General features: G+C 36.1%; 1 protein-coding gene across 3 annotated transcripts in view; it reads right to left on the reverse strand.

The window, feature by feature from the left end:
- Positions 1-311: 311 nt before the first annotated feature.
- KHDRBS3 (KH RNA binding domain containing, signal transduction associated 3) overlaps positions 312-26,591 on the reverse strand; it is a 98,172-nt gene continuing 71,892 nt past the window's right edge. For 2 of the 3 annotated variants that reach the window (XM_017818338.1, XM_017818337.1), the window contains 3 exons: positions 24,166-24,248; positions 7,973-8,031; positions 4,058-4,670 (listed from right to left, as the gene is read on the reverse strand). In XM_017818338.1, the coding sequence (XP_017673827.1) occupies positions 4,579-4,670; positions 7,973-8,031; positions 24,166-24,248 (234 nt within the window). In that variant the 3' untranslated portion in view covers positions 4,058-4,578. Of the gene's footprint in view, positions 1,063-3,091; positions 3,149-4,057; positions 4,671-7,972; positions 8,032-24,165; positions 24,249-26,591 lie in introns of those variants that run through there. The other variant, XR_001875368.1, reaches the window with a different exon arrangement.

The raw sequence follows: 26,591 nt of genomic DNA on the forward strand, positions 1-26,591 counted from the left end.
CTCTTACTCAAGACTCTTTGACTGATGAGAAGGTTAACAGGAAATCCTAATTTTAGCCATATTCCCAAAATGTCAAACCCATTTTTCAATAGTCAGTATATGGAATTAGAAGTTATGAAAACCTGCTAAGGCATTTTGGTGTGAAATTATCATCTGATATTGTTTATTTTCAAAACAGAACAAAGAACCAAATCATACTTTTGTTAGGATGAATTTGAGATTCAGTGAAGAAAAACGCATCAGATGGAACCATAACAGAGGAACAGAACACACGTGCTTTGCAAGCAGTATTTAGGAAAAAGAACACCAACTAAATTATCAGAGTTTTATTTCTGTTGCAAATTATCACAATCACAATTAATATAAAACAGAAAGCACTGAAGAAACACGACTGTTGGATACAAGATTTATCAAGGTGTAAAAACCACATCCAAGACTCTACTACTAGAAAACCTGTGACTGTGTATTAGAGAAAACATTTCTATGCATCAAACACCAAGTGAAAGAGAATAAGCAGCATAGTATAATTGACAGGGTTTTAAACACCTTCATGCTTTTGAAGGTAATGGAAGTTGGAGCATCATTTCTACCCAAGAGTCTTGTTTTAAGCAGACTTGTTTACAATCAGCTATTAGGAAAAGCCTCAGCATAAACCACCAATCTTCATTTTAACTTATCCATGTTGTTCATACATTAGACAAGCTATTTCCAAAAGCATTTAAATTCTAGTCATGAGACTTCACACACTCTCTTACACTTGCTGCGTAAGGCTAAAAACAGTCACTAAAGGAGCAGAAGGAACGGGAGGTTGCGTTATTGCTTGTAACAGGAACTTAGATGAAAATTTTTTATTGAGCTCCAAATAAAACATTGTTGCATCACTATACAATCAAGAGTTTAAATATACAATTATTTTAAAAAGTGTATACTGTTATACACTTTAAGGCTTTAATACAAGAAATACTGAACAGGATTTTCACACTCCGTAGCCTCTCGCTGATGTCTGGGCACACGGATAAGTACAGTGCTCTAAGCAGTCCATAATTAACATGGCAGAAGTTCCTGAAAGAGAGCAAAATACAATTTATTTGTATATATCCTAAGACTGGTGACCATGAATTCTCTGAAGACTGTTAAGATTATAAGCAGTGGAATCAGGCAATTATGCATATAATTAACGTATGTAGATTTATGGAAACCACTGCAGAAACTATCATTGAAATTCAGTGCAAATGTTATAAAAAGGTTCAATAAAGGCAAATTAATGATATAATTAATTATAACCATTGACATTACTTGCTTGACTGGTAACATACAATAACAGACCAGTGTCAGAGTACAAAACTCTACTAGAATGAAAACACACTTCTAGGTTAATTTGTTACAGTGGAAGAAAGGCTGCCCCCTACATTGATTTATTTTTTTAATTTAGAGACCTTCTCCGATTATTTTTCCTCTCTGTTCAAAATCTAATGGATTTCACTTCAGAGATTATAAAAACAAAAACTAACAGGAAAAATGCAATAGCAGACTGCTAGTGTATGTTATTTTAGGAACTGTCAAGAGAAGTTTTGCACTGCAAATACATAGTTTTGAAGAGTATCTAATATCAACTGTTTGAACTGACGCAGTTTATAGAGTGCACACCTCTACAGGACATGATAATTGATACCTTTTGTTTTTTAAGAGGCATGAAAACACATTTTCTTAGAAGAAAGAAAGATTTTAAGAGTTATCAACATGGAGCTTTGGAAGCACAAAGACTTAGTTTATATCGTGAAACCATACGGTAATCATTCAATGATGCACCCAAACAGCCTCTGCTATCAGGGAAACACACTTTTCCCCTGCCAAAAGGAACTTAAACCAATTTAAGTTTCTGGACTTCAAGGCAGAGTAGCAGAGAAGTGGCACACATGCTTGCTGATACATTCACCCTCCCTACTGGAGGAACCAAGAAAAGATGGCATTAAAAAAAAAAAAAAAAAAAAAGAGTTGGGTTGACAACATAGAACAGTGAACTCACTTCTGAATTCACTTATTTATCTACTAGTCATCCCTGCCACTAGATACTTTAGTTTCAACCCTTCAAGTTTCACTGTATATGTTTAATATAAGACTTGATATTTGCAGATGAACACTTCCTATGTAATTCATCATACTATGTGATTTAAGATGTGAACAGAGATTTTGCCAATTCTACTATAAATATTTTCAAAAGATATTTATATATTCAGTTTTGCCATAGCAGTTCTAGCAGCTGTTATTAAATCTTTGCCCCTTGAGCCCCAAAGGGCAGAAATCTTCTCCAAGCTCTCCTACCCTTAAAGAATCCTTTGATTTAAACCCTTAAAACACTCAAAATTGTTCTAAAGCCATTTTGTATGCACAAAAGGTTCTTTCAGGATGTGACAGCAGCCTCTTAAATTTACTGTGGTATACAGAGGCAGTGCAATGTATGCAGTATTTCACAGTACAGAGCTCTATTTATCTGAGCCTTGTCAACTAAAGGCACTGAGATCATGACATTAGTAGGGAGAATTACCATTCCAAATAGAACCCCCCCCCATTTCTATTTAAAATATACACCACCTGAGCATAAATACAGTTAAACAGGAGAGCCAGCTATTCTTCAGCTAATGTTTCTCAATGGATTTGTTCTCCTTCAATTTGTGCCAAACATCAGTCTGCTAACTTGTGCAGAAATGCTAGACTTGGAAAATCAGTCTACAAAATGTGTTTTTCAAGTTTTAGGTATGCTTGCTGACCAGATTAGAGTTTTAAATTCCCATTTTAACAGTACTAGCATCAAATTACATATATTTTCTTCAGCTTCCTCTGTGCAATGAAATACTTAATTGGTTGAAACGTTGTCATAACTATGTATACCTTTCAATACACAGAGAGGAGTGTCCACACACTGTGACAGTCTAATGTCCTCATTAAGGGTGGCTTAAAACTAGTACTTTTCCCACCAGAATTCAACAGAGCCAATGATACTTAAAGTCTTGTGCAGAATTAAGAATTAAGGACCTGATCAAAAGCTTCATTATTTATTTAATGATTTTCCCAGATGAGTAAAGATACCTACCAAAGCATCAGAAGATTAGGGTTTTTGTTCTCTTGGCTGTCCAAAGAGGTGGGTTTCCTGACAAGAGAGGAAAAAAGAGGTAATTTTACTAAAGTTCAAATAATTTCAAACAAAAACTAAAGAAAACAATGTAAATCAAACTATAATTAATAGAAACTTAATGCTTAACAAAAAGCATTTGTAATGTTTAAGTTACTAGAATTTATGGAAAAATAATATATTACAAACTACTGGTTATGAGGTTTTACAGTTGTTTAATAGGGAATAGTTTGTCCAAATTTAACTAGCTAAGCTAAGGCTTTTTAGATTACTGATACAAATTAAACGTTTTAAAATGAGAATTTAGGTGTCCTCAAAGCCTTTCCTACATTCTAAAAGGAAACTTTCTAAGTTGTAGCCTCCCTGTTTTTATTGGTTATATTGAGATAACTTAAGTGAGATTAAAATCTAATTTGATTTATTTACCTTGGCAAATGAAGACCGTTTTAAGGGTTACACATCCTCTGCCTCTGACGAAAGCGACCTCAATTAGTCAAGTCAGAAAGTCTTTAAAAGCTTTGTGTTTATTGCTTCCAGCACGGAGCGAGGTGGTCATTAACGTATCAAAATTCTCATAAAAATTCCAAAGTTGCACTAGTGAAAAAATGCTCAACAAGATGAAAACTAGTCACATCTTTTCCAGAAAATTCATTAGCTATTTTAAACCATTTTTTTAACCAAAGTATTTTGATTTAATGTGGCACTCAAGCAGATCCATACCATTTGGATACTTTAAACAGCATTTATATCTACTGTGAGTATATAGAGAGATACATTTAGGTTTAAACCATTTTGTTTTAAAAGAAGTTGCGCAGTGTTTAATATGAGCCTTTTATGCTGATCACTGTTAAACATTTCTCCCTGTTTACTACTATTTATGAAGTTTTATTATAAGATAAAGCATAAAATTAATCTCACACACACTGATTTTTCTTTCAAAAGTTTATTTAGTATCAAGCAAGGGTAAAACTTTGCTTAACACTACAGAACATTTCAAGACTTGAGTTACAAAATACCACATTATTCGCATTTGTAGTTTGCTTTCCTTTTTATGCATGTTTGCAAAGAGAAAATCTAGCAAATGGCTGAAAATGAAAACTAAAAACTAAATTGTTGAAAACCTTTAAAATAAAAGGTTACGCTTATGTTATCAAGAATGGACTAACGTATTTAGTAAACCTATTTTTTGTTTAACACTAGTTAATCAAAGGTTATTTTTTTGATCACCTATTTTTTCAAATACAGTTTGGAAATAACAAAGTTCCTTGTTTTACATATCTTTCTGTCCAGGTTGTTCTTTCAACAAAATATTTTAAAGTTCAGTCCATCCATTCAGATTTTTTTATGCACTTTGAGTTAATAAAAAGGGATTGTTCATAGAAAAAATTACTTTGAACAGTATACAGGACTGGTGGAGATTGGATATTTCACAACATCAGACAGTACAATCAGTATCTGGCATATGGCTGGTCTCTGTAGACTCCTTTTGTTGTCCTTGCAGAAGGTGCCTTGTGTCGTGAGTTGGTCCATTCTTCTTGCCCTACAAGAAAGGAAAACATGGTTAGACCCCTTCCAGTGTTCTCAGATGCTGTACTTATTTTTCCCTTATTTAACTGTTAATTAGATAACCACGTTCTGTTTACCAAAACCAGAGCGTACAAAGTGACGTCTAACACTTGAACCAGAAAATCTGGGTATAACACATCTATATGAGCCACCCCATAATGATTTCTCAGCACATAAGAGCAGAGAATGCGATAAGCTAATGGCAAAGATATTTAGGGCTCTGGCATTCAGCTGGACCTGCCTGTTGCAAATGCACAGAAGTGTCGGCTCCAGTAGCAGACCTATCAATAATTACACTGGGATTAAATGAATGGAGGGTATGAATTATGTATAAGCAAATAAGATGCCCTCAGAAATAAGTTTCTTTGCATCAGTACCAGTTTAGACCTAATTCAAAATATGCAACCCAAGCCTCAAGTATCACTAAAAACACCTGTGGTTTCTAATATCCTAAGGCCAATATTCCATTTCACTGTAAACACGCATCTAGTCTAAAATGCAAGAAACAGAAAGGCAGATTATAAAAGAAATTAAAAGGACAAGGAGTATTCTGACTATAAAATAAGTTTGTAAAAAACGTGCTATATTTAATGCTTTATAATACTACCACCTTTTAATGGTAATAAATACTAAAAAAGGTAGCAAAATTATTATCTTAAATGAGAGTCAGACCTACTGTGCCAAGCACTTACAAGAGGGAAAACACAGGATCAAACACATAGTATAATGAAACAGTACGTAGGCACATTTAATCAAGTAAACAAATCAGACTAGTCAGGTAGTTAAAAAATAAAATGTATAACTGTTTATATTACCCCTGCAAGAAAAAAAAAAAAGACAAAAAACCCTCAACCCTAAAAGCAAATAGACCTTAAAATAGTGTATGTGTTTCCATAGCTACTAGAATTGCCCTGCCCTAAAATGCAATTCAGAAACTAAGGGTGGAATCCAAAACTATGGTAGACTAAAATGGAGGCATCACTTTGCTTTGTAGTCAAAAAGAATGAAATCAAAGAACCCCTTGAATGCTAAGGAAATTTGCTCCAACAGGAAGTATCTGAAATTAGGTGACAAGAATCCCATACGTCGAGGGTTAAGTTTCACCATCTCCTCACAGAAGCCTCATCCTAGCTACTTTTTAATAATGTAGGTGGTTGCCTGCAGAGTCCAGGTTATAAATCATACCTAGGTGGTCAGGACATTTGCCTAGGAGGTAAAAGGAACAAGTTCAAATTTGGTGTAAGGCTGAAAGAATTAAACTTGCACCTCAGGCAAGTTCCACGCGAATCTGATAACAAAATAACACACACGAGAATCAACCTCTTGTGCTTCCTCATTGCACAGACTGCAAGGTTTATATTAAAAAAGAGAAAGAACCTGAGCCTAATAGTAAGGGCAGCTGACTGAGGGGAAGAATTAATATCCTAGCTCTTAAACACCACTGCAAGGAACTGTTCAAATGTAAAAAGCTGTCTTGGCAACAGTTTAAGGGGTATATTTGGCTCCTTTTAGAGCAACTGGTCAAATCAGTAGGGTAAAGAGTTACCTTACTGTTTATCAGTTTTCATTTTGGTGCTGTTCAGGGCTCCAAATCCTAAAAAGATTGATATTCGTCCTATATTCCCTGGATTGTCACCTGAGTTTCTCAGAGGAGGAAGTTCAAGTACCTCCTGGGAATCTGAGTTCCCTCCTGGCCAGCACAAGCCAATCATCTGTTCATTATGCAGTCTTAGGACTTTTAGTTTGAGGTACCTAATGTTCTTTATATACAGATTATTAGTCTCTAACTCTGCATTTAAAGGATATACTTGAATGTCAGCTAGTTAAGAAATAAAATGTATAAGTGTTTATGTGCAAAAACTTCAGTGGCTGCAACCCATATAATCATTCTTCAAGGTATTTATAGTCTTCCTCTCAACTTGAGTAAATACATCACTTAATATTCTGAGTGGCTGTGCTTTGATAAATAGAAAACCAACTTTAAATGCAAAAGCAATGAAAAATCCATATTTTCAACCTTGAATACCACAATCCATATTTTTCCCCATCAGTCTATCTACATTAAGCAGTTTCATACATTTTCACCCCCATCAATTTTGCATTAATGAACTAGTCTTAGAAATATCAGGCTTATAATGGCAAACAGTTTATTTTAATGCTGAAATAAAGATTTAAGCTATATATCTATCAACACCAACTGAAAGTGCTGGGGGACTGAGGAATTCCAAATGACCTTCTTTTGATAAACTGACTTTCCCCTTAAGCAAAATAATTAGTTTAAGCAGATAATGTTGGGCAAACTACTGGATTAGGTGCATTTATCACAACTTAGTTGAGGTCATTTTAGTTTTCAGCAGGAAGCACCCAAATGGAGTTAGAGAAATAGACCATGGAAAACTTAGTAGAGCTCTAAAATCATTGAAGCATTCATTACCCAGAATCACAATTTTTACACTAGTTACTAACAACCCTCAAATGTTTGAGATTTGAGAAGCCTAGATTATATTTCTCTAATCTCTAGACAGAGATTTAACATTTATCTCTTAAGCAAAGGTGCCTTTTAACATGCTTTATGCTTCTTTATAACAGATTTCTTTAATTAAACCTGTCACTACCCCACTTCTGTATTAAAAATAAATGTGATCTTTACCACCAGCATATGTTTTTTGCTTCATTATGCATTGTTTTGTCTCTATATAATATACAGTAACCCATTGCCCTCATGACTATTAGCTACCTAAAGTACTTCCCTAACCTTTACATAATGACTCCCTGCTTGATTTCCCAAGACTGATGCATGAAAATGAACTAATACAAAAAGACCATACAAGACTAAAACACACTCAATTAGGCCCTGATTCAGCTGGGAGCTTCAGCATATTCTTACCTTGTACCAAGTCTCAATGCCAGCTACATCACACTAGAGGCATTTGCTTTTGGCAGCCAAAAGTTCTGGAAAAATGTCCTACACTCCCATTTTTCTCTTTAAATCTCATTAAATGTGACATGAAATGGGTGCTTGCAGCACGATTTAGATTTGATTTTTTTTCTATTTCTTTGATTTTAGTTTCACACAACTACATTATCTAAGAGACCTCAGAGACCCCTTTCAGTATTTTTCTCAATAAGCACACAAGGAGCTCTGTGACAGCACAGGAATCCCTGAGCAGCTGTTATCCACTGCAGTACTGAGACTTTCCTTATGGAAATTGTTCTTTGATTATATTTTTTTCAACAGTCTACTACTGTAGTCATTCAGCTCATAAAGCCACTCACCATAAGAGTCATATGTTTCTTCACTCAGGCCGTGACCATAGTCATAGTAATCTGCTCCACTGTAGGGGGAAGAGGAAAGTGGAAAAAAACAAGAAATAAACCAGTTATGAGCAGCAATGCTTATTACACATTCCACCTTTGAAAAGAAGAAAGCTTGAAAGATATAGACAAGCATCCATGTGACAGTGACAACTAAGGTTCTACTTGTTCATTACTTAGAAACCATATTGACTTTCATTTAGGATTTTTTTCATCACTGAGCTCCTCATTCACATTGTAAATGTGGATGTGGGAATTTTGTATTTAAAATTACACCTATAGTATGGAAGGCTGAAGACCTTATAAGCATCAATGAAAGAATCAGAGGTATAGGTACTGAACCAATTTGTCATATAAACTCCTCTTCATTATCTTCTGTTGCCTAGTATTTTGCCTCTGGATTTTTGAATTCACTGATAGAAATGTAATAAAGGACAAGAAACTTGCTGACTGGAGGGTTATATAGCTGCTATACCTGTACAAGTTCCAATGTCTTCAAAACAACGGATGTGCACAAATATAAATGCTATAATTTTAACTCTGAGGCAGGAAATGAAAATAGGAACTACATTAGAAGCAGAAATACGTAGTTTTTAAGATTCAAAAGTATGTATGAATACCATAACCATGGCCTAAACCAGTCTTACACTTCATAATGGCATTTACGTTTTTAATAAGATCTCTGAATGGAAACTGAAGAACAATCCTGATTATGCACTATTCCATTATGCTTTCATATTTCATGTAAGTCTGGCTAGGGGTAGTGTTTTACACAGTTCACAGGACATTAAGGCAAGTGCCTTAATTGTTTCTTTCCTTTTCTTTCTAACCACAGCCAGACTCAGGGCTGATGGTATTTGGAAAATACTCTATAAACTTTAGCTACCAAGTCATTACCTCTTGAGTGAGAAGGAAATCACTAATATACGATCACTAGCAAGTATTTACTAATATTGACAAAATGTTTCTAACAAGAGATTGATTGCTAACAAAGTAAACACCAGAGAGAAAACCCCCCAATTTTATACCCTTAACGTGAATTAGCAGGTAAACCATTTATATAAAACAAACATCACAATCACTTCTAAACTGACAGAAGACAATTTGTTGGTTTTGGGTTGTTTGTGGTTTAGTTTGGGTTTGGCTTTTTTTTTTTTTTTTTTTTTAACTTAAAAGTTTTACATCCCACAAAGCAACCAGGACAGGAAAAATACAGTTGTGGTGTGTGCAAATGCATATATAAAAAAAGTCTGGGTGAGTATTTTTTATTGCTGGTATAACACTTCCTAAACAACAACTTTTGCACTATGGAGACCCATAAAAATATCTCTATACAACCTAAATGTTATCTATGGTTTCTCAGTTCATGTGATGAGGACCCCAGAATAACAAGGGTCCTGCAGCAGCCAGTGATCAAACAGTATTTATTCTGACAACCAACTTAAAAGTGACATTCACTGCCTTTCCACATAGTACTTGATTATTTATTTTAAGGCTGTCATTGAGTTTAGAAGCCAACAGCAGCTGAGCCCTCTTCCTGTGTCTGTCAATCCTGTCAGAATGACTTTGCAGTGTCTCATTTCATAGATCTGATATATCTATTAAACAAAAGACTCACTTTACCGCACATAAACTGCAAAACAAATAAGCATCAGAAAGGAAGAAACCTTTTACTTATACTGAAAGCACATCATAACCCATCTTTATTAACAGAGAAGCCGTCCCTCAGAATTAATAATCTGTCCAAAAGGTACAAGTTATAATGGGAAGTAAAGCTGCCCAGTGCAATTCAGTGTTCTCTGCTCTACGAGCACTGACAACCCCCTCCATTCAACTGCATGTTAAACAAACCCAAAGCTTCACATGAGACAACTTAAAGACTAAGACCCGAAGAAAAGGGTACATACAGATGCTGCAAGAAATTCTATGTGCAAAAAAAAAAAAAAATAAAAGAGCATTTTTTGTTTAATCTGCAAGAGTCTGAATAGCCTTTGGAGTTCACAACCAAGACCAAAGGTAACTGGGGGTGGGTTTGGGTTTTTTTTAGTGCTGTATATGAAGTTACAGCTTATATGTTTTTCTTTTTTAAAGCAAATCACCTGCTAAAAGGAAACCCAGTCAAAGCAACCTGCAATACCAAACTTCTAAATTGTAAATTTTAACTCATTAACTGAGATAACTGAGATAGCTGAGGTCAATTCTGTTGTGAGGATTTAAGTAGCTATATTAAACAATTCTTCCTGTGGACAGTAGGTATGTTACAAACTTTTGTTTTAAAAGCATCCTTGACATTTAGATTCTTTTTTTATATCTTTTTTATATATGTTCTTTGACATCTTAGCATTCTGACTGAAGATAATTTAAACTATTTCCCTTGATATTCTGCGAGGAAAGCCCTTTTCATAGAATCATAGGAAGGCTTGGGTTGGAAGGGACCTTAAAGTTCACCTAATTCCAACTCCCTGTCACAGACAGGAAGACTAGATTAGGCAGCTCAGGTTGCTCCTCTTCCTTTCATTTTGTCTCACAGAAAGGAGAATAAATTCACAAAACCAGTATATTTTCTTTAACCTTGTATGACTCCCTCCTTTCAGAAAAAGGAAAAAAAATGACATGGATTCTTTCCTTTTTAACCCAGCAAGACTAAACATGGAACATTTGTGCTTGAAGGTTTTGTTTTCAGATGTGAAATGTCTCTTTGAGGCCATTTTCTTAACTTTTCCTTACTTCTCTAAGCATCTACTCTTTTAGATGAATAATTGGATTACACAGCATAGCCAGCTGAGTTTTCAGGCATCTTTGTAACCATGAAGGAAAAAGGCAGAAGTGCAACCAACACTGGAATATCAGCTGTGACTCAGATCTTTTGTACATAAAGAGCTTTTGCTTATAACCCCTCATATTTAACTTCTTTTGTATTCTCATTCCAGCACAATGGCTTTGGACTGTCAAGAGAGAAGACAGAGGTGGCAAAGAAAAAATGCTTTGATTTTCCCCATCACCATAAAAACTCAGAACTACTTAATGCTATGGAAGGATTAGCAAGTAATAATAAACTTAAGTATGTTGTTTCTAATTGCTGAGGGCTGGGCAGTAATCCTACAATGCTCAGAGAAAGTATGAAGAGAGGTTTCAGTAGTTAAGTATGGCCGGGGGAAGTGCCTGTTTTCTCTGTTAGAGAAACAGCCTGAGACAGAGAGGAGCAAGCTCAGATTTTAGCCCTGCATCACTGGTGAAGTAGAAATGCTTCCTAAGGGCTTTACCCAGTGAAACAGAGGACTGGGAAGCTTTCTGCCATTTTTCTAGAATCACTAGACTGGAGAAGTGCCTGGAAATAGTTCAATTTAGAAGTATTCAGCATAAGCCTTCAAAGGTCCTGCAGAATATGAACTGAATTTCTCAGGCTTTTCTGCAAAGCTGATTTGTTTCTGAAAATATCTTGATGAACCATAATAGCACAAATATTTATGAAAAAAAACCAACAAATAGGAGTAACTGCTCTTGACATGATGGTTAAGCCTCGAGGAGCTTCTACCTTTTATACTATATAAAGGATTAGCTTATTCGTTGTAGAGAATATTCTCTTGGGACAGATATCAACAGAATGATAGTTTCAGTCTAACTCTCATGGGTCCCTCAATACAAGACAGATATTGAGGTGCTGGAGTGAATCCAGAGAAGGGCAATAGAGCTGGAGGAGGGTCTGGAGAGTAAATCATGAGGAGTGGCTGAGAGAGCTGGAGGTGTTTAGTCTGGAGAAAAGGAGGCTCAGAGGGGAACTTACTGCTCCCTACAACCATGTGAACAGAGGTTGCATGTAGTGAGGTGGGTGTCAGTCTCCTCTCTCAGGCAACAAATGACAGGATGAGAGGAAATTGTATCAAGCTGTGCCAGGGTGATTCACGTCAGACATCAGGAAGAATTTCTTCACTGAAAGGGTGGTGAGGCATCAGAGTGGGCTGCCAGGAAGGGGGTGGAGTCACCACCCCTGGAAGTGTTCAAGAAACGTCTGGATGTGACACTTGGTGCTATGGTTTAGTTGACATCCTGCTGTTCAGTCAAACGTTGGACTTGCCTCAGAGGTCTTCTCCAACCTTAATGATTCTATGATTCCATATCTGAAGAGGTCACTAGGCTGTTTTTGGGATAAACCCAAAACAGGCAGGTCAACCACACAGTGCAAGTGTACTTCCAAAAACGCACAAAGGAAGTAAAAACATATTGTGATTAATTCATGTGATTGCCACAGCTCTTTAAAAGATGTCTGTAACAAATATAGAGTGGTCATTATGCCATTTCTGTGTTTGAAACAGAAGCAGTGTGGCATGGAGCCTGATTGCTAAGGGGAGATTAAAAGGTCTCTGATTGAAAGCTTTTAGCTTACTGGAAAATCCCAGACTTAAGCACTGACAAGCCTGGCTTTCAGGTTTAAAACCTGAGTGATCAGAAACCGTCTCCAACTTCAGTGATTAAAAAAAACAGCTTTAGCAACTAGTTCAACTTCATGTAATGGTCATTAAGGAAAAAATGACCAAAATTTGTTCATTCCTTTGCACATTAGGATCAAGTAATTTTGGGACTGATCCCTTCAGGCATAAGCCAGGGCAGTTTCAGAAAGTGGCAATAAAATCCTTACAAACACTAAGGTTTTCTTTTGTGCCATGAGCAGCTTCCCAAGATCAGCTTTGTCCTTCTACACAGCATTGCACAGAACAGCAGCAAAGTAGGAAAAACAAATGAGGATCTCTCTAACAAGAGTTCTTATATGATAGACCCTGACCGATATGATCACATCTGAAGAGAACTCCTCCACAAAGACAAGCCTCTTTCTGTCATTCCTATCAGATCATCATGCTCAGCTGCTCCTGATAACAAAAAGCATTCTGTCAACAGTAAACAGGAAGAGTGTCCAGGCAAAAATAACTGCAGTGAAGCTCCCAACTCCATAACTGTCTTGAACACTGAGCATGTGCTCTCAATGCTTCTGTGGATTCACTAGAACACCATATTCTGTAACTCAGCTTACAGGACAGCAGGAATCTAGGATGTCAAGAGGAGATCCACATCTTTTCTTGCATTTTGTATATACATTTTTATTTAATGCCCAGTTCTGCTACTTCTTAGAAGTTTCTTTGGTACATACTCTCATCCCTGCATCTCAGTCTGTATAACAGATAATCATCTCAGAAAGCAACTGAGACTTGTATGTGAGAGCTTTTTAAAATACAGAAAAAATATGCAATCTTCCTTAAATTATATCTCCTTGTACTCTCATACAGGTAATACAAACAGCAAATCTATTTATTTAATCATAAAAGATGACCAGAGTGCCCTCTCAAGGATTCCCTCAGCTATCACTATTTAGAAATTACTTTTTATGATAGAAATTGCAAGAAATTTGACTTCTGATCAGTGAAATGCCCTCAGAGGCATCTGCATTCTGGTGCTATCTACCAGGCACAGAACTATGTCTATCTACATATTTCTAGTAAACTCTACACAGTTGCCTAAAGCAGTTTCACCATCTGAAGTGTCCACTTGTCACTGTCTGAACTCAATTAGTCTTCCCACCTCATCCTCACTACATTCTCATGTCCCTCTCTCCAAAGAGAAAAGGAAAATGGCAAGTAGAAGTAGTAAGTGACACATATGGCACAAATAAGGCTTCTTAAGAACAGCAGCAGGAGCTACAGCTTTACCTTGAAACTCTGAATAGAATGAAGCAACAATATATTCCAGAACATGAGAAATGCTAAACATGTTAATGTCAAATATTCTCTACATAAATAAGAAAGCATTGGCAGAAAAACTAAAAATTCAGGTTGCATAGAGCCAGCATTTTGGTTTGGCCTGTGAATTAGAACCAAGCCCCAGCCATTCCACACCATGTCTGCCTGGTTTGCAAAGCAGGTTGTGAACTGGTGTCAGACAAAACTAAACTGGAAGTCTTAAACTATCCAGGTGTGTACCAAACATGTTCCAACTCCTAAATGGAGAATAAAGACATGAACCAACATCAATGTTAACATCAGAAAAAGATGTGTTTTCTTCCCTTTCTCAACAGACAAGACTATTTAGGACAGTGGAAGCAGCAGAGAACAGTGAAGATCTGAGAGGTATCAGCCAAAGAATCTTCATCGCAATCCTGGAAAGAATTGTGGGTGTTATTCCATCTAATTCTTGGTTATCCCTCAAGTCTTGCATAAATGTTTTTAGAGATCCAAAATCAGGTTACTTGTCACAGACTGGAGCACAAGACCACACTGCCTCTAATACACAGTCATCCCCAAAAACTGCACAGATGTTATGTCACAACTCCACTATTAAAAATACTGCTCCAGAGGATGCACATCAAAACTTATCTTTTTAATTTACTGAAGGAACAGTACAACTTGCAACAGCTTTCTATAAATCTGGGGCCTTACTCATCAGTTGGAATTGAAGAATATTTGAGAGAAAAGCTATCATGCCATCATCAGTTTATATGATTATAATTCAAAAATAATAAAAGTGCCATCAAGGAATACATTTGATTAAAGAAAGATTGGATTCAATTGTTTTCAGGGCTGCATAATCATAAGCATCTGACAGATCTTAACAGCAATGCACTGCCATGTTCAAGATCTTACCAGTGCTTCCCTTACACAGCAGGGAACAAACCTTGCCTCTCCAAGTACAGGAAGGCAGATCTCTTCCTCTTCAGGACAGTTCAATCCATTTAATTGCAAATGTTTCCTGGAACTCATGTGAGCTCCACTACTTCTATCAATACGTACATTTCAGGTGCTTTATGCACAGCTCTCATAATGCAATTACACCAAGATGAACCTGGTTATGATGGCTACTGACTTCTGAGGTTACTAATATCCTGCTTTTCATTGTCTGTCATCTGAATTATATAAAAATTCTGCTTAAAAGTACAATTTACAACTCTCAGTGTTTCTACTAAAATAAAACACAAGGACAAACAATTAAGACCACTATAAAGTGTCCCTGCATCCATCTCCCATTTCTAAAGTTGCCCAATTAAATAGGTATTTCCTTACCAACAGAAAGCAAGACTTTTCTTCCCTTGAAAGAAAACTGAATACAACAGAGTAATCAGAGAGAAAACTGCAGCTTTCAGTTACTGCCAGTAAGCAGACACACTATATTGACTGTCAACCAGCAAGAGTGTCAAATCTTCATCTACAAAAACATGTTGTCTGACAAAAAAATCTGTTCTGAACTGATGCAGCCTGATTTTCATTCAACTAACAGACACTGGCTTCAAAGTGTGAGTTTCCAGCGAAGTTCCTTCTCTACTCCACACCAGGGAAAATAAGCCTTCCCTATATATACTCTCCACTATCTAATGGCAAGTGTGAATTTATGATGTCCTTTCTCTAGTCTGGAGAGTCTATGTAGTCTCTTCCCTATCTTGGTATCTCAGTCAAACTGGTAGAAAGTTAATTATTATGCAAGACATTTTAGAAGTTATTTCTAAATTGATAACTTTAATTTGGAAGCCTGACTATCCATGTTTTGTCCCAAAGCCCATATATACAGCATCTGCTGAGGCCAAGCATCTGGATATTCTCCTTCCACTGTTACCCTCATCATACAACCTTGAAGTATCTTATCTTTTAAACATGCTGCAATTAATTTAAAACCCTCATATAATTATTTCTAAACTATGATTAATTCCACAAGTTACCATTAGTAACTGCAAAATAGCATTTCAATATTTAAAAAAAATATTCACTTTTAATGAATTTTTCCTCCTATTTAGTACTTGCTAGGAGATCCTTTTTTTACCTACCCTTTCCTCATGTCTTCACTTGTGTAATCAGTCAAGGAAAAAAAAAAATCCAAAATACTACCAAATACTAATCCTCTTTAAATACACTGTGGTAATTCAACCACCCAGCTTAAGATGCTGTACAATCATCTAAGTAAAATTAAACCAATTGTGCAAAATAAACACTATTTTTATGAAATAATTATTTGGATTCCTCAGATATTTATAATTTCATGTTACTAATTTTTATACTACTAACACACCTCTGTTACTTTTTTCCAACAGATCTCCATTTATTTTTAAATGCATTTTTATTTGTATTCTAAACATTGAGGCACTGTCATAATTAAGTTTAATATCAAAGTCATGAAGCGAACCAAAATAATTTTTTGTATCTAAAAACAAGTCTAATTAGTATAAATGAAAAGTAATCAATTTCTTAAATAGTGCAGCAATCTACTAACATCAATATGATGAAGATTCTAAAAATATTTTGCAGTTAATGCACCACGAGATATGCTTGTGCTAAGTTGCCCAAGTTTTTTTCCCATAATTACACTCTAATTGCCTTAGTCTTATTTCTGTTTACTGACATTTCAGGCCAGATTTCTGTAAACCAGTTTTAAAAAATTCAAATGTATGCCAGACCTACAATTAAAACTATCTGTGCTAGAGGCACTTCTGAATATTTTACCTTGTCACATTTTAACAGGTAATTGAAAAAGAAAACACGTATCTAAACCTAAAAATGAGATTTGAGAAACTGCAGAAAATAATCTCCTCCAATAATGTGAGCACAAAAATTGAGCAAGAAACCACATGGCAGGGGTTTTCAGTTAAAAGCTACATTAGCTTGTTTATGCTAATGCTTTTGAGACTTTATTTTACAGAATTATACCCTCCAATAAAGTCATACATAACAGGTGTTCACAAGCAACAGCAATACAAAATGCCAGCCATTTGCACTACCCCCAGAAATCAAACTCCTGTGGATTGATTTGATTTATAAGTCAGAGAATGAAATACAAACACCTACAAGCATTAAAATGGAGAGAATTACATCTTGAAAAACTACAGTAACAGATACCGTTTTGCATGTAATGCATATTTATACATCCTGGAAACGCATGATTGCTGACAAACTCAACAATGTAAATTTAAAACACTGAGCATCACAAACAAACTGTTAGCAATTAACTTTCAAATACCAATAGCAGCATCTCCATAAGCCAGTTTCAAATCCATACGCTCAGCTTTTTATGAAAATCCTTCTTTTAAACAGGAATGCCATTGTCTTTTGTATGACTACTAAGCAGAGTTCCAAAAACCACCTGAAAATTTGAGCTTAGTGGAAAATGAGGGTATTGCCAAGAACCACATAGTAGGAATCAGCTTCTCTTGTAACTAAAGTGCCTCTGGAATGACATAAAATCAGGTATTTAGAGAGATTTAAAGGATTTTGGCAAACCAATTTAGTTGTATTCTTCAGGTATCAATTGAACAATGGCCACTGCCAGATTTCAAGGTGAGTTTAAGTCCTTTTCAACCCAAAATCCGATTACTTAGTTCCTAAGTAACTACCACAAGCTAACAAACAAGAAATTCCTCAAACCTTTCAAACCACTGGGTCTTTGTACACAGTCTCCCTGATGAAGAAATTTTCTATCTTGAATCAGCCACTGTTGAAATGAACAGTAAAGAACATGGTCTCACCTCTGAGAGAGTTGGGGCCGGGGGGGCTCAGCCTAGAGAAAAGGAGGCTCTGGGGGGGCCTTATCGCTCCTTACAAATACCTGAAAGGAGGGTGTGGCAAGGTGGGTGTTGGTCTCTTCTCCCATGTGAGAAATAGGGGATGTTGGGAAAAAATTTCTTCACTGAAAAGGTGGTCAGGCACTGGAACAGGCTGCCCAGGAACCACCATCCTGAAAGTCTTCAAAAAAACTGTGTGGATGTGGCACTTGGGGACATGGTTTAGTGGTGAACCTGGTGGTGCTGAATTAGCAGTTGGATTTGATCTTAGAGATCTTTTCCAACCTGAACAGTTATATGATTCAGAATACCATGTTTTTAACATGCCTAGGAATTACCATATGGGCAGTTATCTTTTTATGCATTGAAGTAAATGATTTAACATAAAGTTGCAGCGTGTATTTCTCATTTCCCAACACATTAACAATAAACACAGAATGATTTAGAGGTACTGAATAAACATAGGTACACTAAAGAGAATTTGCCAATTCCCTCAGCTAAGATTAGGTTAACTGGGTGGCTCCAAGGCTCATAGGCAACTTGTAGTGATTTGAATTTATCACATTTTGGTTTCATTTGAAGTGATAGCAATTGTTGTTAGATATACACAAAGAGCAACTGAGAAACACCATTTAAGCCAGTGGCACAATGCTTGTTGCCAAGAGAAATCTATAGCACTAACAGATAAATGTGGAAACCCAAAAGCATTGCAGAAAACTGTAAACAAAGCCAGTCATTTCCCCAAGTCCTAATATTTCCTATTTTATAACCCTGTTTAGATTAAATTCTGCAACAGAGTGAAGATGAGATCACCCTGACTGAAGATCTGAAACAGTTTTAAAATTATAAATTATAATTAAACACAAAATGGCATTACTACATGAATGACCCATTCTTGTTCCTCAGCAGACACAGGCATACAGTTAAATAAACTATTCCTCTTGTAGTTGAGGCTGCTGATCTCTGTTGCAGATTAAAAAAATGAAGCTAGTCAAAGGCTTTTTATTTTCACCTAGGAAAAGTATTGTGTTTTAAATGTTAGCACACAAGCCTAAGGAAGTTCTTTGAAACTTCTGAGTGCATGAACCAGACAGATGGGGTTTCTCCATACTTCTTTTTGCACTACAGTAACTGTGTTAGCCATTCTCTCTCAATAGTAAACTTAAAAGCACACAGTAAACCTCTAATGCTGTTGGAGAGGTAACAAACCCAGCCCCCTTTCTCAGCAACCTTGTCACATAATCTGAATTTCAGTAACAAACCTCATTCCCTGGCATGTTAACTCTCTACAGCATCTGTCACTGCTATGAATGGTTGATCATAAGTACCTCTGTAGTCATCTCAATGCTATTAAGCAGATGGCAGCGCTAAATCCAAATGATGTAGTACATCTCCCCAGTGGACTTTGTTTCCATACACTACCATTATTCTACAATTCCTCAGTGATAAATCTTATGTATTCTAGAGAACATTAAACAGTGAGCTGACAGTGACAGTTGATTTATTAGCATCCATTTCCCTTTGCCATATTATTGTCTTTGCAAACACTTGTGCGGATCATGTATGGAGTCACTAAGGGACAAAAGCACTTTGGCTCAATTCAAAACATATTTCAGAGATTTAAAATAACTAGTTTTTTTTTCCTCATGCTGCAAATGTTTAAACTGAGCTACAATTTTAAATGAAGACACAATTAAATGCTCCTGCTCCCTCCATAAAACTATTATGTGAATTTTCATAATAAAATTGGTCTAGCATTAACATCAGACCATTAAAATACCCACTACTTTCTGCAATAAATCCAAGAAAAGAATTTAAATTCTACACAGGTTTGGGAAGTCTTTTAAGAGTGAGATAAGTTGTGGAAGAATACACATGTGCTGGGGAGGGACACTGACAGGTGTACATGCATCTGACACAGGAAAATATCAGTACCGGAAATCACGAGTTTGGCTTTCACACTCACAATTCATTTTTCCTTAAGATCATGGAAAGGTTTTTGGCATACAACTGCACATGTTAAATTACTCCATGTGCATATAGAAAACAAATTTTATGAAGGAACTCCTGACTGCATAACATACAACCTTAAAGCTTGACTGCATATCAGGGGCATGTAGTGATAGAATAAGGGGATGGTTTTAAACTGAAGGAGAAGATATTTAGATTAGATATTAGGAAGAAACTCTTGACTGTGAGGGTGGTGAGGCACTGGAATACATTGGTCAGAGAAGCTGTGGATGTCCCATCCCTAGGTGCTCAAGGCCAGGTTGGATGGTGTTGGGAGCAACCTAGTCTAGTGGAAGGTGTCCCTGCCTGTGGCAGGAAGGTTGGAACTAGATGGTCTTTAAGGTCCCTTCCAGCCCAAATCATTCTATGATTCTATGCTTAGTAGCTTTTGATTTTCAGAAATTGAGAAATATTTTAAGCTATTCTGAGGTTGTTTTTGTTTTTTTATAACAAGACTAAGAAGAACAGTTGATTAACCATCCCAGATTATACCAATGAAAATAGCATTAAACAATCCGTCTGCAAAAAACTATAAATATAATTTAGTCACATCTCTTCTAAAAATCAGTTCAGATAACTAGTCAAGCTCAGTACAGCTCCAAGGGATACGTCTTTTTGACCATAAAAACAATTCCATTAAAGGACATCCTGAAGCACTATTTGGGGCTTTGTTGCATGAACAAACAACTGTGGATAATAAATTGTTCTAAAGGAAAACAACTTTTTTTATAGGATTACAGGGCATTAAGATAGATAAGAACTCAGAAAACTCTAATGTTTCTCTCCCTATTAGTGCTGTGGCAGGTTTTAACTGAATGTTCAGAATGCCACGCACAAGCAAGGATACAGTCTCTCACAATGTCAAATAAAATGCCACTAAACTTCTAATCACTTGCAACTTGTTATCAGCAAGCACTTAGTATAAAAATGGGAAGAATTTATTTGCAGAGCAAGCAAAGTCTCATCCACCTCAATGCACACAGAAATACACAATATCCAATTCTTCATATCTGAACACATCACTCATCCCAGTCCATCTCAGATTTGGTCATTTCTGGCAAATACATTTGAAACATCACAATAAAAGCAATCAAGGAGAGTCACACTGTTGTGTTGAATGGTCAGATTTGGAGAAGGTACTCCTGTTCACCTATAGCAAAAGATGTGCTGTTGTGCAACATCTTACAGATCTCCAAAATTCCTAGAGATATTTCAGATTCTATTCAAGTGTCCATCTTTAACAGGGGAATCACTACATAAGCAAAAGCTTTAAAACAGAAATAAGTATTTCCACTGCCTCCAACATATCACACAATGTGTACATTTGTGAACATTAAACCCTGTTCCTGCACTCAAACTTGGTTACATACTAAAAACTATTGCAAGTAATTTAATGAGCCAACTCATTTTCAGTTTTATAGCTGTTTCTCAAATTTCCCCTTTAATGCACAATATCATTAATATTACAATATTTCTAGAGAAATCAGTAGCAGAAGGCATACTAGAAATACTTCAAGATCAGTATTTTCAACTTAGAAATGGAAAGAGAGTAAGTTGTTTCCACATGCTGGTCACTAAATGATGCATTTTAAACACGTGAACATCCTCCATGTGCAAATGCAGCTTCCTTCCATGTTTTATGAGGGCAAAATATCAAGAATGATATAAGGCTAAGCTATGAAAACAATGCACTTTCCCTTAATTTCCTTCATAGTAAGGGCATTGTAATGAACCTAAATATGATAAATATCTCATAATGGTTACACAATGACATTTTGCAATGTGGGCTACTACTTGATATTCCGATTAAAGATAGGAATGCAGGTCTAGGTAGCTCAGATGGCTGTTTATAGTTATTACTTTTTTGCCTGCCAATACTATCCCAAAAATCTTTTTGCCAAGCCAGAAAATATGCAAGAAAATGAGAGTTGATATCCTGTGAGAAACGTGCCAGTGAATAATTTCATGTTTTCTTTTACCACAGAACACTTGATAAAATTAGGGGGAGAAAAAGTCACGTAATCATTCCAAAGACAACAATTTCATGAAAATCTAACAATATATGTATTGTGAAACTACAGGTAAAATACAAAGTACAGCAATCATTTTATGAAGTATCTCCTTCTAGACAGTTAAGCATGTGCACATATATCCAAGAGTATTATACATTCTTATGTATTAATCCTTTACAACAGCAATTTCATTCCTTGGGAAATTGGTTTCTTTCCTAATTTTAGTTCAAAGGAAGAAAATGCCAGTGAAAACCTTCTTACCATGAAAAAAAAAAATCAAATCCAAGTAATGTTTAGTTTTGGCTCGGGCAAATGACTCTGTAATGAAGTCCAAATGTTTGCGTGCAATAAACCCATTTACCAACACTAGGAGCAGTAAACCAGAACAGAATTAGCAACATAAAAGTTGAGGACTACTTCGGCAATTTTCTTTTGGGGGAAAAAAAAAAAATCCATTACCAACAGCTGCTCTCGAAATGTAACACTACGGAGTCTCATATTTTTGAGACTACACTGCTGGTTTCTTAAGTCATATTATTTTTATCAATTTTCAGTAGCTTAGAAGCTGTAGCAGCCAAGTATCAGACAAAGGTAATTTCATTATTTTAGTTCTCAACAATAACTACACTGGTACTTTCCACTGTGTTTTTTCACACTGACTAAGTTGTTGAGCACAGAAAAATATTCATTTACACAACAAAATTGAAGTTGGTTGTGACAACACTACAGAAAAGCAGATGCCAGGTGTAAAGAGCTTTATTCTCAACTTTGCTGTGAACAGTTCTGTACTATTTCAGATAAAGCTCCATTGTAAACCTTACATATTTAGCAGAACGTAAAACAGACCAAGAACCATCTATTTATCAACATCTCATCTTCCTCTCCTATTGCCATCTTTGCAGTGGGCAAAGTTTGATGCTCCAATCAGCCAAAATAACTAAAGCAGTAATGTAAATCTATAGTATTTTATAATTTTCTGAACGTTATTGTTTCAACAATTTTAAGGGGGTTTTTTTGCCTGCAGAAGCCTGGACAGTAAGGAGTTAATGCATTGCTGTGCCTCAAACACTGATGACCATTCAAGTGAGCAAGTTAGAACAGGATGTGCCTGGAAAGGGGGACCATGCAAAGGTAGGGCAGCACCTGACTGGAGCCAATTTTCCTGCTCAGGTCCATGGTGACCACACAATATACAATGAAAGTGCAGAAGTGGGGTCAAGGAACAGGCAAGACCAGTAGAGGGGGACTGAAACCAACAAGGACTACAAAGCGACCCCCCAACTCTTTTGAAAACTCTCCATCTGAAGACTGCATGTGCCTCAGTGTTACAGCAAAGAACTCCCTCCCTGGGGAGGGACCCAGGTGTTCCCAGGCTAATTTCAATGTATATTACGAGGAACCTTTTGCTTGGCAGGGCCCCATTCCCAACAGATCAAGATTGAGACTATCACAGATCATGGACAATCAAAATCACAACAATTAAATCTCATCACTGGATCCACAATCTACTGTTATCTTTCCTCTCCACAATCTACTATTATCCTTTCCTTCTCTCTCTTTTCCTTATGTATTATTTCCTGATACTTTTACAGAAAAAACCAAGATGGCTACCTAATTCTGCTGCAATTAAATTGTTTTAAAATACATCTGGCCTCATATACACCTGTCATTCAGTGTCATTTTATTCTAATTCACCCCAAACTATTTATTAACAGGAACCTCAGTTACCCTGCCTCAGAGACATGTCATAACACTGCCATAAAAGTTTCAAAACTTTCTCAAAGACATTGCAAAATCTCCTATTGAGCAAATTACAAAAGCTCGGTCCAAGAGAAAATAGTGAAAATGAATTACAATTCTGTAAAAGGTGCACAGAAGTTCCTTTTTGAGACAGGCACATTGGAAGTACCCAACAGCAAGAATGATCAACCAAGCTGCTATGTCTGTCATGTGATTTTTGCCATTAAGTTCTACCTATAGGAAGCAGTTTTTACTTCATAGCATTTTTCCCAACACTGGAACACATTAGTATTCTTTGTAATTCATGGAATTGCCAAATAGTGACTCCTTTGAAGAAAGTAAAATTTTAAGAAAATAAATTAGAAGTGCTTAAAAATACTGCTGAGAATGAAGTGGGGGAAGGAAACAAGTGACAAGCAATCCAAATTTGTCACAAGGAATTCCACAGAGAAGTAAAACACACACAAGGGTGTACTGTTATTACAGTCAAATAAAGGTAAAATACTGGAATATAACATTGTTAAAAGTAGTAAGGAAATGCAATCAGTTTCATGTTTCAGGAGATTTAATACCTTTTAAGTTTCTTTTTCTCCTCTCCCCTCCTTGCTTACTCCTCCCTCCTAAAATGAATCTGAATTAAGTTTTCCTGAATTTCCTGAACTTTTGAAAACTTTCTGATTTATGATTTGGCATCACTAAAACTGTTTCAAGTTATCAGTTCTGTTTTTTTTTTTTTTTCAGACACTGAGAAACTTAACTTTTATACTTATGTAATACTAAAAAAAACTAACACAGGTAGTGTAAAACTAACAGGCTAACCACAGAATTTTTCAGAAGTAGTTACAGTTGATTTGGAGGCTTACCTTTGTGCTTGAGTGCTATAGCTGTTATCGTAAGAATCATAGCTTTGTTCATCATAAGCAGCTCCATAGCCATCATCATACTCCTGAAATGATGTAAAAGAAATGTAATATTAACCACAAGCACACTCCAGAAACAAAGTAGTAACTGAGTTCCACCTATGAAAGACAATTTCTCCTGAAATGTATGTATGGCATATGTACATCATGAAGTGGCAAAATTTTAATACTAATAGAGACTACTTCCATCTACAAATCTAAGAACATAATTTCTTAAAGGGTATTCTGAACTATTGGCAATGTGCTTTAAAAGATTTTTCTTCATTTAACCTGGTTTGTGCAGAGGCAGTACAAACATTTCATACCCTCATGGTCTTGAATTTGAGTGAACTACCAATCTTCAGGAAAGCTCTGGGAAGCATCTCAGGAATCAAAACATCTGAATAAATATTATGTACCTGACTTAGGTAGCTGACTTATTTCTGGATAATAAATTCAATATTCTATGTAGATTACAGATAGGAAAGAAGTTTCCCAGAAATAAGACTAGAAAGAAGGATGGTTTTGCTACTTTGAATGCCCTGTGTATGCTCTTCAACTTGTGGGAGTTTAGCATCCGTTAAGAAACTAGAAGTAAAGGATTTCTTACTCCTCTCCACATTATTCACACTATGTAAGTATACAATGTAACACTCTTCCCAAAACAGCACTGGATTTAAACACCATTTAAGCAAAGCACTAACTCAAACTTCTGTATGGCTTGTAGCTGAAGATAAAAACAAGTGACAATTATGCTGTGTTTTCCCAGAGAAGGATGAACTATAGAAATCCAAGGAACTGTCATCAATTTACTGTTTTGTCCAATAATATACCTGAGCTAAACAAAGGAAAAGTAGAAATGGCATATCCTTTGTATTGATTCATAGTAAATCCTAATATTCAAATCCTATCCAAATATCCAAAGACCTTAATGGATATTTAGGGGTATCTTCTCCAGCTTTTGCAAGATGAGTCTGACCTAATGAGAAGACATTTTGAAGACTGAGGGATCCAGAGAAATTAAAATCAGGCATCCTCATCATATAAATATTATATATATACAGTATTTTCTGAGTAAGTGTGTATCAAACCCTGGCAACGTAAGGATCAAGCTTCATGAAGAATCAACATTTCCAGGAAAGGGAACCTTTAAGAATCTTTCAGCAATGACAGAAAACAAAACTGGCCAGTAGTAGCAATTAGATAGGAATGATAAATGATGGATTGTCCAACTCTAGTTGAAAACATCTCCAGTGGTAGGAATCTGACAGCTTTCTAGGCATGGTAAGAAAAGCTTTCCACAGCAGAAGCCAGTGACATCCTCAAAATAACTGATAGGAAAATGAAATTCCTGAGAGCTTTTAGCAAGTTTATATGGAAAACAGGCAATCTGCCCATCAATGCAGCTTCACCACTGCTAGATCAGTGCAAATAATTGTTTCCCAGCAGTGATTAGAAGGCTGTCTGTGAATACTGGTCAGCACAAATGAGTGACTCTATTCATTGGCTGGGAAGAAGAAACTAGAATTCTTCCAATTGTCTGCTGCGCAGAGATCCATGGATAAGTAGCATCCCACTTGAAAAGGAAATGCATTTTCTCTTTCACTAATTCACTGCCCTGAAACTAAAAATTAGAAGTCTTGGTGTTTTCTTGCTTATCAGATAAGAGTTTCTCTTGATAAACCACAGACCAATCCCTCCTGGCAGTTACTCCAAACAAGCACCTTATTACTTATTGATGCAATATACAGACATCTGTTAACAATACAGACCTTGATCAACAGCTGAATCTGCCTGAGCCAACTTATTTGCTCTTTTCCAGAACATTTACATGACATTTGGTCTCCTCTCATAGAAACTCCCAACTGTGAATGAGCCATCCCTAAGACAAGCTTCCAAACTTCAAGTTGTGCATATCCAGCAGTGGCAACAAATGAAAGCAGAGGACTGAAATTAATCTTCTAACATGTCAGGAAAACTTTGCCATTAAGGAATCATTGGAGAATTCTTAAGCAATCATTCCTATTACTCACATCTATGTTAACTATTTTGATCATGAAGGAAAGGGGGTAACAGACTACTTTGAAATTATGGTGTAACTATGACTTCTTGAAGACAAAGGAACAAAGTAGTTTTGAAATAAGGAGATCCTTCCCAATATATCCAGCATAACAAAAGGAAAATTTGAGGAGGTCCATGTTATATGAGACTGAAGTGTTTCTAGTATTCGCACTCCTCTTCCAGAGAACTTTTTCCCAGGACTCACTACTGTTCACCACTTTGTGAGCTACTTAAGTTCAGCACTGCTGAAATTAGACCCTGCATTATAATATTGTTGAAGGTGGCTCTTGTAAGCCTTGAATGGAAAGATATCTGGTTTGTAGTTTATA

This window comes from Lepidothrix coronata, unplaced genomic scaffold (genome assembly GCF_001604755.1).
Source record: "Lepidothrix coronata isolate B3197 unplaced genomic scaffold, Lepidothrix_coronata-1.0 Scaffold67, whole genome shotgun sequence".
Lineage (NCBI taxonomy): Eukaryota > Metazoa > Chordata > Aves > Passeriformes > Pipridae > Lepidothrix > Lepidothrix coronata.